The sequence below is a fragment of the Pipra filicauda genome, unplaced genomic scaffold (genome assembly GCF_003945595.2).
Source record: "Pipra filicauda isolate LSUMZ 115617 unplaced genomic scaffold, ASM394559v2 scaffold25_size4600443_pilon, whole genome shotgun sequence".
Taxonomy (NCBI): Eukaryota; Metazoa; Chordata; class Aves; order Passeriformes; family Pipridae; genus Pipra; species Pipra filicauda.
Window position 1 is genome coordinate 2,293,189 of NW_024104376.1, and position 15,955 is coordinate 2,309,143.

At 44.9% G+C, this 15,955-nt stretch overlaps 1 protein-coding gene across 11 annotated transcripts in view; it reads right to left on the minus strand.

Moving 5' to 3' along the window:
• MTSS1 (MTSS I-BAR domain containing 1) overlaps positions 1-15,455 on the minus strand; it is a 126,433-nt gene extending 110,978 nt beyond the window's left edge. For 5 of the 11 annotated variants that reach the window (XM_039382154.1, XM_039382151.1, XM_039382155.1 and 2 more), the window contains exons 1-2: positions 15,036-15,453; positions 14,748-14,884 (exon numbers count right to left, since the gene is read on the minus strand). In XM_039382154.1, the coding sequence (XP_039238088.1) occupies positions 14,748-14,819 (72 nt within the window). In that variant the 5' untranslated portion in view covers positions 14,820-14,884; positions 15,036-15,453. Of the gene's footprint in view, positions 1-14,747; positions 14,961-15,035 lie in introns of those variants that run through there. The other 6 variants (XM_039382149.1, XM_039382156.1, XM_039382148.1 and 3 more) reach the window with 3 other exon arrangements.
• Between the last annotated feature and the right edge of the window lie 500 nt (positions 15,456-15,955).

Sequence of the window (15,955 nt, forward strand, 5' to 3'; positions counted from 1 at the left end):
TAAACCCACCAATTATTTGAAAGAGGGGAAAAAACCACTATTTCCTTAAACCTATTAGTCTTACTGCAATCCCCTGCTCTGAACCCGGCCTCTCAATGTCGCCTGCACTCCATGTATGCATTATGCATGTGTATGCCAGGAGCCCTAAGAGCCCTGACAAATAACAGCAGGGCCCGAGGCTTTACTGGATTCTCCAGCAAAACGCAAGCCGGCAAGCAGAGGATACCAAAGCAGCCTGATTATGTTTCCGTCTCGTCTCTGTATTATCCAGCTAAACACTCCTGATGGCATGCAGGAGATTGACACCAGCCCGGCCTGTAGCTGCTTCCCTGGGAAGCTTAAGACACACTCCTATCAAAACACAGCTCAGCAATAAAAAACCCTTTTTTTTTTTTTTTGTGCTCAGCCTAGTCACAAAGCAAGCAAAATGGGAAAAGTCGTCAAGCATTTCCACTATTTAGTCCTTGCCTTTAAAAATGCTGTTCTCTTCAAGCTAAGCCTGCTCAAATAAACTATAACAGCTCACTTGATCAAATAGTTCGCTATATTTGTTTAGTTGAAATGAATGCAGTGCCTTCACCTTGGCTCTGCTATACTGGCCAAGGGCACTTGATCTCATTTTGAACAGTAGAAAAATGGAGCTTTTTGCGTTTTTTAATGTCAGTGAATTAATACTTGGGGTGGTGGATTTTGCTAGGGTTCTTTTTTTGTTTGTTTTTCAATTTTTAAAGAAAACCTTTCAGCAGTCTTACACCAGCAATGAATTTCTGCATTATCTGCTCAGCTTGCCACATCTTGGTCTGTTTGCAATTCCAAATTCTCTCTATTAAACTCTGCTGAAAATTAAGAGGCATTTATTTTATGTGGGTTCCAGAAGAACTCCCTTTTACTTTTCCATGCTGGATCCACATCCGCAAGCTCATCTCTCCCTCAGGAACACACAACTGAAGTCATGCACATAAACTGTCATCCCTTTGAGCTTTTCCAAAGAACACTTCCACCATCACATCCCTGCTGAAACCCCTTTACTCCTACCTACAGCAGAAATGCACACCATCTACCACTTCACAAGACCAAATAAGTGGAGGTTTATCGCACCTCCAGCACGCACCTAGGAAGGAAGAAGCCATTTAGTGATGCTTGTAGGGGCAAACCAAAGAGATGACAGGAATCAAACTAGTGCTGTAAATCTGCACAGCTTCAAGTGCCCTGGGCAGCGACTCCTTCTCCAAGACCTCTTCATGTGCCACCTTGGAACACAGCAACCCAGTTGTCATTCCATGTCTCACTTCTGCGTTTGCAGCAATTAGTTCTTGCCTTTGTCAAAGAGGCATCAAGAGAAATGTTAACAGTGGTGGAAAACACACACTGAAAGAGCCACAAAACTTCATCCTTCATTTAATGTGTGTTACTTTCTCAATTTAAACACAAAGAAACAGCAGATGGAATTCAACGTCTTCATACAATAAATCCTTTTGCAACATAAAGCCACTTTTGAAGAATAACACCACAGTCTTTTTAAATGCTGCCTCTCCTGGAGTTCTCTCTGCTTCCTCTACAATTTCTGATTTCAGCCAGCTGATAAAAGAAATCAATTTTGCCCCCTTTAAATGCCAGGGTTACTAAGGCCTGGCATTACCTTTGAAAGCAGGAGGCCTCCCCCAGCTCCAGCCCCGCTTGGAGAAGAGCTGCAGCAGGATTTTGGGTCACAAACCCCTGTTTAGCTTCTCGTGGGTTAAACCAGAGATAGATTACAGTGAAGGTTTGTTTCAATAATCTTGAAAATTGTTAATGGATTAATCTGAGGACTATTTCCCCCGTAACTGTGCCCAATTATTTCTTCACCACTGAATGAAGAAAGTTGATGTATCCTTCATGGAATGGGTGCATCCTATTGCTGTATGGCACTCCATGGCGTCAGGGCGCCTGGAGCTGCTCAGTGGGGCTCGGCAGCCCACCAGCCCGCCCAGCGAGGTATGTCACCAGTAAGCCCTAACATGCCATTATCCTACACCATTGCTTAATTAGTGGGTTTATAGGTGATTAGTCACCTGATCCCAGGGCCCACCTCCAGCTAATCTCAGCTGAACACAGGCAGGGAACACCTTTCCGCCTCAGGGCTGAGAAACAAACTGGTGCCTCGTGCCTGTCGCTCAGGTAGCCAGTCCGCAATTAGGGACATGAAACAACTTCCCCTCAGGGACAGCAAGTGTCTGAAAGGCACCAGGCTGAGCTGGCAAATCACCCACAGGTGCCAGACACCAACACTCGGACCCGACAGCACTCGGCCTGATGGCGTCCTCCAAACCCACAGCTCCTGGACTGCCACAGGGGAAGGGGGAGGACCATCACCATCCACTGAAATCCCATCCAGACCCATGAACATGGGCAGATGCGTTAATTTTTGTCAGTCTTCCTCACCACTGAAATCTATTTGAATTGGCAAAAAATTTAATCTTTCCCGGTTCAGTCTGGTTTGCTCGTGACAGTAACTAGTAAGTGATTGCCTTGTCTTTGTCTCAATCCATGAGCTTTTTCATATTATTTCCCTCCCCATCATGTTGAGGAGGAAGAGATAAAGAGCAGCTGGCCAAGGTCAGCCCATGAGACCAGGAAAGAACAGGCAATGTTCACCAAAATGCAGCTTTGCAAGAAGAACTAAAACCTTGGGTGGAATTTATTTTTTTTTTTTGGGAACCAGCACAGCCACCCTACACAAAAACAACTGTACAAGACGCTAACGGGACATAGTTTTTCCCTCTTTTCAGGTCAGCAATCCTGCAGTAGGAGTGAGAAGAGACCCAGATGACAAACTCAAGGATTTCTCAATAAAGGAAGAGTTAGATTTGCAGCAAAGGATCATATTTACTGAAACTGTTATTGATTACATCTAATGGCAAGAATAGGAATCCAGATTGTTGTATTTATTTAAGATTACAACTTGAGTATTACTAGCCTTTGACAGCTTTAAAATGTTCTGTCACTCCTTCCACCAAGAAGTTACAATTCTTGTCTTTCCATTAAGCAAAAAGACACTTACTTTATTAATTTATTTCCATGCACCCCAATTCCCACAGATGAAATGCATCACATCTTCAAAAAACCCTTGACAGAGTTCTTTTAAGTGCTTTCATTTATCAGAAAGGGTTTTCAGAGCTATTATCAGCTCTTGCAGGTACATCAAGTACAAAAGCAGCAGCAACAGTCTGGCATCTTGTTCACAGCAACAACCCGCCTAAACTTTTGGGGCAGGGGGAAAGAGACAGAGAGCTGCTCCACAGTAAAGCAAATTCAGAATCTACTTTTGGCTATTTCAGCTAGAGAGGCAGGAGAAAAAAGAACCAGGCAAGCAGTGCCTTGGTTTCATCTCACAGGTTATCAAAGCAAGAGCTGTATGCCTTCCAGAAAAGCACTAACAATGACTACATGTGGACTTCAATAAAATGGGAAAAAAACCCTACACAGGCTACGCAGTTAGGACTTCTCCACCTCAGTGTAGTCGTCCAGCTATGACAAGCTAAAAAGTTGAGTCCTAAACACACAGTGCTGTTATAGAGCTTCACACCCTAGTAACACATCCAAATGCCATACATCTAATTTTGGAACAAAAATTGTAACTTGGCTTCTGCTTCCTCCTACCCCTCCAAAGAAAATTATGCTGAAAACAAAAGATTTCTTTTTATAGTTTTACCAGATAACAGAATCACACAGATTATTATGAATGTCTCATTTCTGTGGCATTCACTACACTACCTCCAAGTAGCAAAGAGACGCTATTGTGCTAGACACCACACAAAGTCACAGATGTTACACACAAAGAATGTCCTGGATAGGCAAATACGATTTCAACATAGAGACTATCACTTTTCCAGGAGTCCTTCAACAGGCAAAACCAGGAAAAAAGTGGAGGGGAGTGGGACAGGAAAACAATAACAGATTAAGGAAAAAAAAAAAGGGGGTTCTGGCCACAGATGTCTCAACACACCAGATGATACAATGGTTGACAATCAGAAGTTCCCTTCTCAGGTAACATCTCGCACTGGAAGTTCTTCCTCTTTTCTAGAAGAACCAGTAGTCAACTGGGGGAAAGGGCACTTGGCCAGCCGTAACTGCAAGAGTTACAAAGTGCTACCAAACACTAATATGCCACTCTGTGCAATCCACCCATTTAGCCAAGTCCATGATTAATAGACTGCCTAGACCTTTAACAAGTCACAAAAGCTTTTGCAACACACACGTGAGCACAGAATTAACAAACATCATCTTGCCTGAAGTTCATCATTGCTCTTCTCCATCCAAAAAATTCTGCTTGTTGGCTTTGCCTCTTTTTAGACTGAAAAACACCAAGAGCCTATCTCATGAATGCTTCTAAGCTGCATCCATTTCCCAATCACTCACCAGAGTGGTCTTAAATCTTTCAACAGACTGAAACAGAAATTTTGCTGGCAGGAGAGACTTCACTCTTGTTATGAAGACACAGAGGTGCACACAAAACCTACTCCATTACTTCTTTGGTTTCACTCACCTCATTTCAAATACAGAGAATCACAGAATGGCTTGAGTTAGAAAAGACATTTCTAACTCATCTAGACAGAACATCTAGACCAATCGCCCTGTCATGGACAGGGCCATCTTTCACTACAAGTAAGCCCCATCCACACTGAACACGAACACTTCCAGTGATGGAGAATCCACAACTTCTCTGGGCAACCTGTTTCACTGTCTCATCACCCTCACAGTAAAAAAATTTTTCCTCTCCAATCTAAATCTACCCTATCAAATCCCTATTTCCTACATTCAAAACCAGAACTCAAGCAGCAAAGTTCCAATACTGATTTCAAGAGCATCCCCTAGCCTGATGGTTGTCCATCATCTGTTTTCCAGTGCTGCAGGACAAGAAATAATCAGTTTTACTTGCAGCAGAGAAGCTTCAGATTGGACAGTCCATTCAACTATAAGACGAGATAACAGGCAACTCTGAAAGATCTAGAGCTTCCTTTCACTGGAAGACTTTCAGGTAGAGTAACACATTCATATAGAGACCTTACAGGAATACTCCTAAGCGGCAAGGAAATGGACCATCTGACTGCTAAGTCCCATCTGTCTTTCTATGCTAAAGGTACTGCAGGTGCACAGGGGAAGTTTGAGCTTAGTTCCATCAGCAAAAGGGACTCTCAACTCGTGCTAAACCCTTGCTGGGCTAGGAATGAAAACTCAGCATCAGCAAAAGACAAGACATGAACTTCACAGGATTTCACAGTGAGAGCTGAAGGCACACATTACTGAATGGAGGAGGAGCAGACAGGTACAAACTCAAGAGTTTGAGAGATTACAGTGCATGCAGGTGAAAGTAAAAGCATGTCAAAGATCAGAGTGCCATTTAACCAGTAACTACCCTTCGGGAAAGACAGCAGGGGTAATTAAAACTGAAGTCTTGTATTCATACATCTACTTCCATTATTTCTGCCACTTGTTCTGCAGGATTAGAAATGCATTTCCCTCAGCATGTACAGTAAAGATAGGCATGCCAAACTTTGCTTTCCAAGGTGATATATTATCACAACATTGAAAATTATGCAACAAAAACACTACTGAAGACATCTCCTAGGCTATTAAAAAAAAACCTGTCAGCTGGCTATTTCTTCTATGTATCACAGAACCACTTGTTTAGGATTTTCAAAACTGCTTAGTTTTTAGTCTAAACAGTACATTAGGGCATGAAAAAAAAATCCAGATAAATAGCATGATATCCTGAGAAAATCGAGACTAAAATCCAGTCAGGAAAGTCCACGAAAGGGTATTCACCCCACTGTGGAAAAAAACCAAAACAACAACACATAAATACCAGTTCTTTCTACATTTCCAAACCATCTCAAGAACTCTAAAGAATGCCCAATTCCCTGTGCATTGAAATGCAGCACTGCTTCACAAGAACACAGGTAGTTATTAGACCTCGCTAATCATTTAAAGGAGGAGGGAACTGAAGTCTGGTACCATTCTGTTGTCAGAGCTCTGGAGTCTTTAATTTGTATTATAATAACACCTGCACTCTGCTAGCCCATATTTAAACATCCCCAGTGAAGGATACCAGCTGCCCCACGGTTGTGACTTCAATCTGTAATGCAGCAAGGACCTGTGAAAACTCATGCTGGCTTACCACCCAACTCATGAGCCTCCTTCTCTGTCAATAGGGACCACGTCAAATCTGTACCGTCCACAGTTCAATTTCATGGATCGTAATATGAAGAAACTCAGCTCCAAAGCAGCCACTTCATGGTTTAAATCCAAGATTGGGTAATTAACAAACAAAAGTTATACTCATACTGTGAGAAAATACATCATGCATAAACATACAGTCTCTCCCTCTCTAAACATAGGAAGTTATTCACAAGGCAGAGGGGGGCGGTGGGAAACAACTAGCCACAGCTTCTAGAGACGTTTTATCCCATGCCACATTAAAAGAGTTGGACATTAAGCAGTCTTCCAGAGGAAGCATTTAGTTCCACATTCTTCCCTGCAGGTCTGAACAAGTTTGCAAGCCTGAATAGCAGATTTCTCCTCAGAGACTCATCAATACTGCCTTTCATCCACTCAATCATTAAGTGGCCACTGTACATTCTCAGCAGCTATTTTCTAAACCCACAATATTTCAGCTGGATCAAAATTAAGATAATTAAAATATTGGGAGGCAGTCATTCAAGTTAATACCTACACAGGACAGCCTCAAGCCAACGGCCCTGTGTTGGTCATGTCATCAACACCACTGGGGTCTCATCACTTCTTCCCAAGCAAGCAGAAACCATAATTTCTGAGCATTCACTTGACACAATCTCCATCACACAAGCACTCATAACAATCTCCAGGACCCAAAGTACTGACAAGCATTTGAGATGACCACAAAAGTATTTCACTGGGAAAAAGGCAGTAAGCAGGTACCCAAGTTTTTAATGCTTAATGAACTTTGCCTCTTGACAGACAGTAAAGTAGCCTGGTGCAGGCTACTTTCTCTCCATTTCACTCAGGAGAAGACAAATAATCCCTTCCAAGCTCCAAATTAGACACCTGGTTTGCTCATGGGCAAGGAGCATCCATGAGGTTTGCTCATGAATGATTTCATTAGGAGGCATCTCATCACAAATACAGCTTTATCAACAAAAAATCCCACACCACTCCACAAAGGGCTTCAGAGACACTATAAAGCACACATTTGACTTTTGTGGCAAAAAAAAAAAAGTCTCAAATTCTTCACGATCAACTAGCTTACGGTTAAGATACTCCAGTCAGACTTCTCCACCAAAATCTGAGATGGCTTGTAGTTTCGGCTACAAGATTGGAGTTCAAGACACTTGAGACATTTGCAGATGTCATCTCTTCCGCCAGCAAATACTGGGTCATTGCAGGGGGTGACCAACAAGACACCTTAATCAGTAAAAACGAAGTGGTGTGTATGTGAGGAAAGAAACTACTGGGAGCTTAAAAAACATCCCCTCATTAACTCCATCCTCTGGATGCACTCAATTCCTTCTTGTCCTAGGGGAAGGGAGTAGAAGTCACTAAAACTGCAACCATAGTTTGCTTTTCTGTCAAATGGGAGCCGTTCTTTGGAGCTAAGTCACACAGAGAGTACTTTGAAGATGAAAGCTAATATGGTCTTAACCACAAAGCTACCAGACATTTTGTCTCCAATCCTTCCAAACATCTCAGCATCCAAGGTATCTCACAGCCCAGCAGGAAGAAGTCAATCAATGTCCTTAAAGGTCAGCACAGATCCCATCAAACTCAGCACCTTACAGTATCAAGATAGACATAATTTTCAAATTGAAAACATACACTTGAAGAGGGAAATGCATTTCTATATGCAGCCTAAAGAGGCTACTCTAATGCCTCTTTATGGTACTAACTCAAACCTCTCTGTACGCATCTTTTTTGCACGCTCCAAAGTAGACCAAAAAGTCTTTTTAGATACAGTTCCTATTCTGCTCTCTGCCATGTACTGCTTTCTGCTTATCTTCAAGACCACACTGTCTCTGGGTAGACCATGAACCTCAAAAATGGTTTTCAGAAGCTGAAAACACATAGGCTGTGAAGCAGAAGATGGAGTATTCCTGTATATCTGTAAACAGCATCAACTGTTGCAACTTCTGTACTTAAAAAAAAAAAAAAAAAAAAAAAAAAAAAAAAAAAAAAAAAAAAAAAAAAAAAAAAAAAAAAAAAAAAAAAAAGTCAAAACCCAACTTTTTTAGGTATTTTATAACAAAGATTTTGGTACAGCTCATGCACACTCAGAATGAGGAAGGAAGGAGCAAACTCTACCAAATCTGACCCTCTGTTAAGTATTAACCAGTACCAAGCATGTAATTACACAGACTTCTAGTCCTCCAACATTTGTTCAGTCAATTGTGTTTCATGCAGCACTGCACAAGTCCTTCCCCACTTACAACCTCGCAAACCCTACTGTGCAGCACTTGGCGTCCTGCCAGGTCCAGAAGGGAGTACTCTTAAAAGACATTAAAAATCTTTGCCGTGGGTATGTCACAGAATAAGCCAGCCTCGTACACACTTACTCAGCAAATGTTCAGCAGTTGTACAAATTGTTAACACTCACACAAGAGTATCTGGATTAAGAAAGCACATGTCCCTAAAAAATAAACTACTTGTGAATAAGTATGTTCCCAGCTATGTCCTGCTGCTTGAACCCCAGTGTTTAGGCAGGCACGCAATGGTTCTCCTTCCTGCACCATCTTTCAGCCTTCACTGCATGTCAATCCCTCCCCCTCTGAGATGTTTACAGAAAGACACAGCAGCTGCTTAGAAAAGGCAAGGAATTTCAGTGTATGCAAACCTACTGTCTGAGCAAGCAGGTTGTTGGGAGGCAGTTCGGGGTAAGAAATTAGCACAGCCAGCTATGGTCCAAATGCCTTGGTGGCAAAACCTTCAAGGAAAGAAAAAAAAGTGGGAACAAAAGCTGCAAATGATCTCATTTCACGCTTCTGGGGAAAGGGGAAGATGGGTCTATTTGGTAGGTTTTAAATAGTTGCCCTGAAGACCGTCATATAAGGGACATGCCAGTGCAACACAGCACATGTGGGAAAGCGAGGACAGAGATGCCCTTTCCACTCCAAGCCTGTATCTGTCTGTTGCACACAGAATCACAGAATAGTTTGGGCTGGAAGGGACATTACAGATCATCTGGTTCCAACCCCCCTGCCATGGGCACTGACACCTTCCAGTACACCAAGTTGCTCAGGGCTCCATCCAGCCTGGCCTTGGAACACTTCCAGGGATGGCCATCCACAGCTTCTCTGGACAACCTGTTCAGTGTCTCACTATACTCACAGTAAAAAATTTCTTACTTATAGCTAATCTAATCCTGTCATCTTTCAGTTTGAAGCTATTCCCCCTTGTCTTGTCAGAAGTCCCTCTCCGGCTCTCTTGTCACCCTTTAACTGCTGACAGTGCAGTAAGGTCTCCCCAATTCACATAGTCTCATCTCTCAGGACTGTACAGGTCCCTCTGTATGGCATTTCTCCCCTCCAGCATGTTGACTGTACCACACAGCTGGGTGTTGTCATCAAACCTGCTGAGGGTGCACTCGATCCCACTGTCCATGTCACCGACAAAGATGTTAAACAGCGCCAGTCCCAGTACATCACACAGTTGTTTTTCCTTACAACAGTTACCATCCTTAGCAGCTGGATTGAAACTAGGCCTTAAAATGATTCAACTGAACATTCCTAATCTCCACAGAGATCTCAAGCTTCAAATAAAGCACAGCTGTGGAAGAGCTGTCATACTACAACATGTCACAGTAAAATAAATTTGCCCAGGTTCTTTGGTACATGTGTGCTGCCCTTCTGATTTACACAAATGCTGAGGACTTGCAGCTGTACTTGCTGTAGTAACTGTCTCAGCATTTCTATTTTTTCCATCACATATTTTTTTCCACTCAGTTTATATTATTTGTGTGAATAGCACAAGGCCATCCCTCGAAAGTAATCAGGGCTACTTAACAAACAAAACTCTTAATCCCTGATGTGGCCACCCCCTGGGCCCAACTTCTACAAAAAAGATGATTAAAATGCTGCTTCTCACCAGTCACTTCCTAACAGGAGATAAGGGACTGCAAAAATATGTTTCTCATGCCCATATGTTCATGTCTCTCTACTCTGCTTTAACCAAAAGTTTTGCATGGCTGAAAGCAAAGGGGCACCACTGCCTCATCCAAGAGCCCCGGGAGCAGCAATGGAGTCAAGGGTTCACCTCCGCTACAGTATTAGAGGTCACTGCCAGAAGGAAAAGGTTGACTTTATTGAGTTTTAGGCTAAAACAACTATAAATAAGTCACATAAAATACAAGAATTTCTAAAATTTTCCAATCTTACACCTCCTTTGGGAACCTTGTTTTTGTTCACTAACACAACAATATCTGCACATCTCTCACATGTGGGGAGATGAATGAGACTAATTGGTAATCCAAATCTGACCCATAAAAATTTAGTAAATCCTCCCACTTGGTATAAATGAAGTCACAGTGTTCCTTAAACTCATGTTCCTCCCATGACCACCCCATGGATGTCAAGTGCTGTACGCATGCAGCAAGCCCCTGCTCTGTCAAAACACATGCTGGCAGAAGAGGCAAGACAAATAAAGAACATGCTACAAGCCAAAGAAACACCATCAAGCAAACTACAAACACTGCCAATTTCAATGTTTTCAGAGATGTTGTCTTTTTCTTCAGGATAGCAGAGAACAATGTGATTAAAAGGAATGTAAAATGAACTCAAAAGGAAAAACAGCATGACAGAAAATCTCTGCATAAGAAGACAAGGTCTTTTAAAATCCATCCGCAACAGGCCCTCCCAAAAATTATCTGCGCTGATTTGCTTTGCACTAAAAGAAATATTTAAAATAACAGTACATTGCAGCATCTCATTTCTCAATTGCAAAAATGAATTACAAACCATTCAGATCAAATACTTCCTTCCCACGAGGAACTACAGAAAATATGCTGCATTCAAAGAGAAACTGCACAGCGTTTGCACGCAGCACACAGAACTAGTCCTCTTAGGGAACAAGCACATTTTATTTTTGCTTTTATAAACTTTGATTGCATTGAAAAACATCTTGCATAAGACTATAACAAACCATAAGTGTCATGTACTCAGTGATGTATTGTAGGAAACAGCAGGGTTGTGACAATGGATCAAAACTTAAGGATGGGATGGGCAGACATTTTCCAACCTTTATGATTCTTTAATCTGATCCTGAAATCTCAAAGCATCGAAATCCAATTCTAGAGCACAACGGCCAAGTACAACTCCCATTGTGGACTTTCCACAAACAACCCTGTCATCATGTACACCACCATACTACTCAACAAACATGACCCTTGTTTTGCATGGAAAAAACGGACTTCCCCTGTCAGGGGATTGAAGTTCCAGATGTTCTGTTCAGCCTGAAGAAGAAGAGACTGAGGGGAGACCTCACTGCAGTCTACAACTTCCTCACAAGGAGACGCAGAGGGGAAGACACCCATCTCTTCTTTCTGGTGACCAGTGACAGGACTCGAGGGAATGGCCTGAAGTTGTGTCAGGGGAAGTTTAGGTTGGATATTAGAAGGGGTTCTTCACCCAGAGGGTGGTCAGACACTGGAACAGGCTCCCCAAGGAAGTGGTCACAGTACCAAGCCTGACAGAGTTCAAGAAGAATTTGGACAATGCTCTCAGGCACACGGTGTAATTCTTGAGGTATCCTGTGCATGGCTAAGGGTTGGACCTGATAATCTCTGTGGGCCCCTCAGAATATTCTGTGATTCTGTGATGTACAATAATGTGCTATATTAATGGGATGTTTATTAACCATATCTATATTTACTCAATAATATAATTTCTCTAATTCACTTAGCTTTACACTGAGTTATTTTGGAGCATATTTTGTTGAGTATTAGCTCCAGAAATACTTTTGGTAGAGGGTGGAAAGAAATTTGGGGTTTCTGGAGAAAACAATAAAGACAGTTCAAGAAATCTCAGCCAGCAAGACATAATATTGCTATCAAAAATGTGATATGTTAGTCACACCAACATATATTCCCCATATTAAGTTTCAAAGTTAACGCAGTATACAGAAAAAAAATGGAAAAAATCACATTGCTCAGAATTATAATTCCCATTTCTGTAACTCTGTCAAGATCAGGCAGAGCTCAAAATTAACAACAGGTACACCTGAGCTAGTTCTGTATTACTGTGAACAAAGAGAAAAATCAGTCCACGTGTACTGTATCTTCATCACCTCAGCTGCAGCACCCATCTGCATCCACTGGCAAGACTTCAGAGTAATTTACCCTGTTGATTAACCCTACCATCTTTACAACAAAGTTTGAGGCAGAGCAATACACGATAAAAGAACCTGCGAACTGTTTAGCTAAAAAAAAGGCGGATGCTGCAGCAAATCCCTCAGCACTGCAGGGCATGTGGGGCCTTGATCACAGCCTGTGATGAGAAATCAGCACAGATAGTGCACTTGGGTAAGTGTGGGCAGACCCCTACGCAATATCTCCAAGATCCTGCCAGAAGCCTGCCCACACAGACCTGACTACGTGAAACAGCATTTAAAATGCTAATTTTCACTTTACTACTAAAGGTATGATTAGTTGAAAGGTTCTGGTTAGCTATCAAAAAATAGCTATTTTTTCTTAAAAATTGTCACGTTCCTTTGTGCACAATTCACAAAGAATCCTAGTGCATCTCATCAGCAGTACGGCATCAGCTGCATCAAACCAAACTACAGGTAAAAATTCTTTGTTCTACTCCTGCTAAATAACAAGCAGATTTTCCAAACCATAACAACCACCATACTGCTAAAGATCTGCTGTGATTCCTTCCAAATCTCCCCCCTCGGTAATTGCCAGTTCACAAAACAGGTTCCACTACTATGGAGCATTAAGAAAAAAATATTCACACCTGTGCCCATCTCCATAAGCTCATGTCAACATGTTTCTGATGAGCAGCATTTCCATGCAAGTAGCAATGTGTAGAAGAAAAAATAAAACCACATAACAAAGGCCCATTGGCTTAAGAGCAAGAAAACCCAAATGCATCACTCATGGAAAGAAGGAGAGAATAAACATACTCAGTGTCCCTCTGTGATGAAACCCAAACCACACTGCATCTGGAACAGAACATCTGCGTGCTCCCTGCACAGCCCACTGAAAGGACTCCAGGATTTGTGATCGCTTCCTGCTTTTTGGGAGGTTTATTTTAAACTGCAGTCATTATTAAATCCAAGGGGGTTGAGAGCCCGAGGACCACCACCTCCAGGACTGCAACACTGTCTTGACAGATACACACTCTCTCTCCTCTCTGCAATCTGCTTGCTCTTGACAAGTCACGCTTTTAATTAAATGTCTCCTCATTAGATGTGTTGAGAGGACAGTGCATATGAACCTTGCCAAAAAATAACTTCTAGTGCAAACAGGTTCTCCACCCCCCACAAAAATACACATTAGAAGCCATTCACCTCTGCTAGGCTCCCTCCTAGAGCAGATCCTGTCCTCCTCCAACCCCACCTGGCAGCTCTTTCTCCCGCAGCCCTCCCTGCTCACGAGCCCTGCATGGATGAGAACACCCAGAGAAATCCCGAGCCCCTGGCTGGGAGCAGCACCGCGTGCTCGGTTGCTGCCTTGAAATTACGGCGGCCCCCCATTATCTGACGCGTCCCTCAACATCTCCCGACAACTGCATCCTTCCCAGTCAGCCCTGGGATGAAGACAGGCTGCCCTTGTCCAGGGGAACACTGCAGTATTCTGCAGTAGGGCCGTCTGCCGGGGGCAGGGCGCCGCGGGCCCTGGGGTTTGGGGAAGGCATGACTGACAGAACACAGTGAGGCTTTTACGCTGTTTATTTCCACGAGAGAAGGGTGGGAGGCACCCGCTCACCCAAAGAAAACCCTGCAGAAGTGCCCTTGGCTGCCAAGGATATATTGGGAGCGCCCCTCTCAAAGGGACCCTTTGGCAGTCAGGATCGGCACACTCAGATTTCTGGTGGCTGGTGGAGAGGAGACCCGGCGACTTGAGACCTTTGGATTCACGCACAGAAAGAAGCAAATGCCACCTCCCTGAGCATACACAGCGTGAAAATAATATCGCATAACCGACCGACCCGCAATTTTAATCCAGGCACACATCAACTTTTGAGCATCTCCAGGCTGAGATTTTTCTCCATCGCTCCCATCAGCCTGGCACCGAAATCCCCACTGCCCTTCCCAGCCCCACCCCAGGCTGACATGCTCCGTGCCCGGCTCCTCCGCACCACGCTGCCGCCTCGCTGCGTCCATTCTGCTACCGCTCTGACAGTCCAAACCAGGGGAGAAAAAAGGAGGAGAAGGAAAAGAAAAAGATGTTTAAAAAAAAAAAAAAAAGGCAGGCTTGGAAAACGCTGACCCTGGTGCAAGGTAATAGCTTGCATGTTTGAGCAGGAGAGACAGCGAAAGGAGGGAAGGAAGAGAGAGGGAGAGGTGGTGTCCTGCAAGCAACTCGCAAGCCCCAAACCCTGTTGGGGTGTGAAGCATTTACAGGGGCCCCTTTGCCGGGCTGGTCCCAGCCCCGGGGAGGGTCCCCCAGCGCCACGGGGGAAGGTCGCGCCGCCACCAGAGCCCGATGCGGCTGCACCGCCCGGGGCGAAGTTTCGCCAGGCCAGGTGAGAAGACACCTCCCCTCCCCTGTGCCGCCCCCAGACCCCTCAGCCTCTTACCTTCATGTCGCTTATGATGGTCTGGAAGAGCCCTCCGAGCGCACTACATTCCTTCTCTATCACAGCCTCCATTTTCCTGGCTCGAGCTCACTGGAGGAGCAGGATTTCACCGCTACCGCTGCAACTGCACTGCTCAGCTGGAGGAAAATCAGACACCCCGGGCTCCCACCTCACCCAAAACAAAACAACAAAAAAAAACCCAAAAATGGGGGGGGGGGGGGGGGTAAACAAGCCGATATAGGCAGTGAGGGGAGGAAAAAAAAAAAAAAAAACAACACCCCAACACACCTGTACCCCTGTCTGCCTGTACGTCTACAACGGGAAAAAGGATAAAATCCAGCCTCTCTCCTACACGCGCCTCCCCGCCCCGCTCCGCGGCACCCGGGCACTCAGCGCCGAGCGGGCACTACGCGCCCATGCGGGGGCAGCCACAGGGCCCATCGCTGCGCATCGCGGCCCCGGCCCCCCGCGCCTCCCGGCACGGCAGCGCTCAGGGCAGCGGGCGCCCGCGGCGCTGGGCGAGAGCGCACCCCAAAAAATTAAGTGGGAAAAAAAAATAATCGGTCTCTGTATAAAAAGGGGACGAGATGACGCCGGTCCTCGTGGCGCAGCCTGTGGAAGGGGAGAGTCTCTGCCAACCCCAGTGGAGCAGACTGCAGCTAAAGCACCCGACCCGCTGCCTGCTCTCCCCGGGAACAGCCCGCTCCGCCCGCCTGTGCCGCTCCCGCGGCGGCAGCGCCCGCCCCCGTCCGACCCCGTACCGAGCGCCCCGCCCGCCCCGCCGCGTCACCGGCGCGGCCGCCCATTGGCCCCGCGCGGCCGGTGCACTCGGGACCCGGGTTCGAGTCCCGCTGCCGCCGGTCTGGGTTTTGGTACTGGTACTGGTGCTCGTCCCTACTTCAGGGCAGGCGCCGACTGCGTGTCTTCGGCTCGGCGAAGAAGCGGTTTTCTTCTGGTGACATTCGCCGAAATGGCCGAAATTCGTCTCTGCCGGTGAAAAGCATCTGCCTCGACACCCCCGATACCGAGCTGAGAGCCCTCAGCAAAGCAACACCCTGGGTTGTACAGCCGGCAGCGGCTGTGCGGCTATTCCCTCATCCTGTCCCACACATGCCAGACGATACCCAAGGGTGTGAGAGTAGGTTGTATAAAATGTGGGGTTTTAAAGTAATTCAGTTTGCACATTAACTGTGCCAAATTTTGCGAAA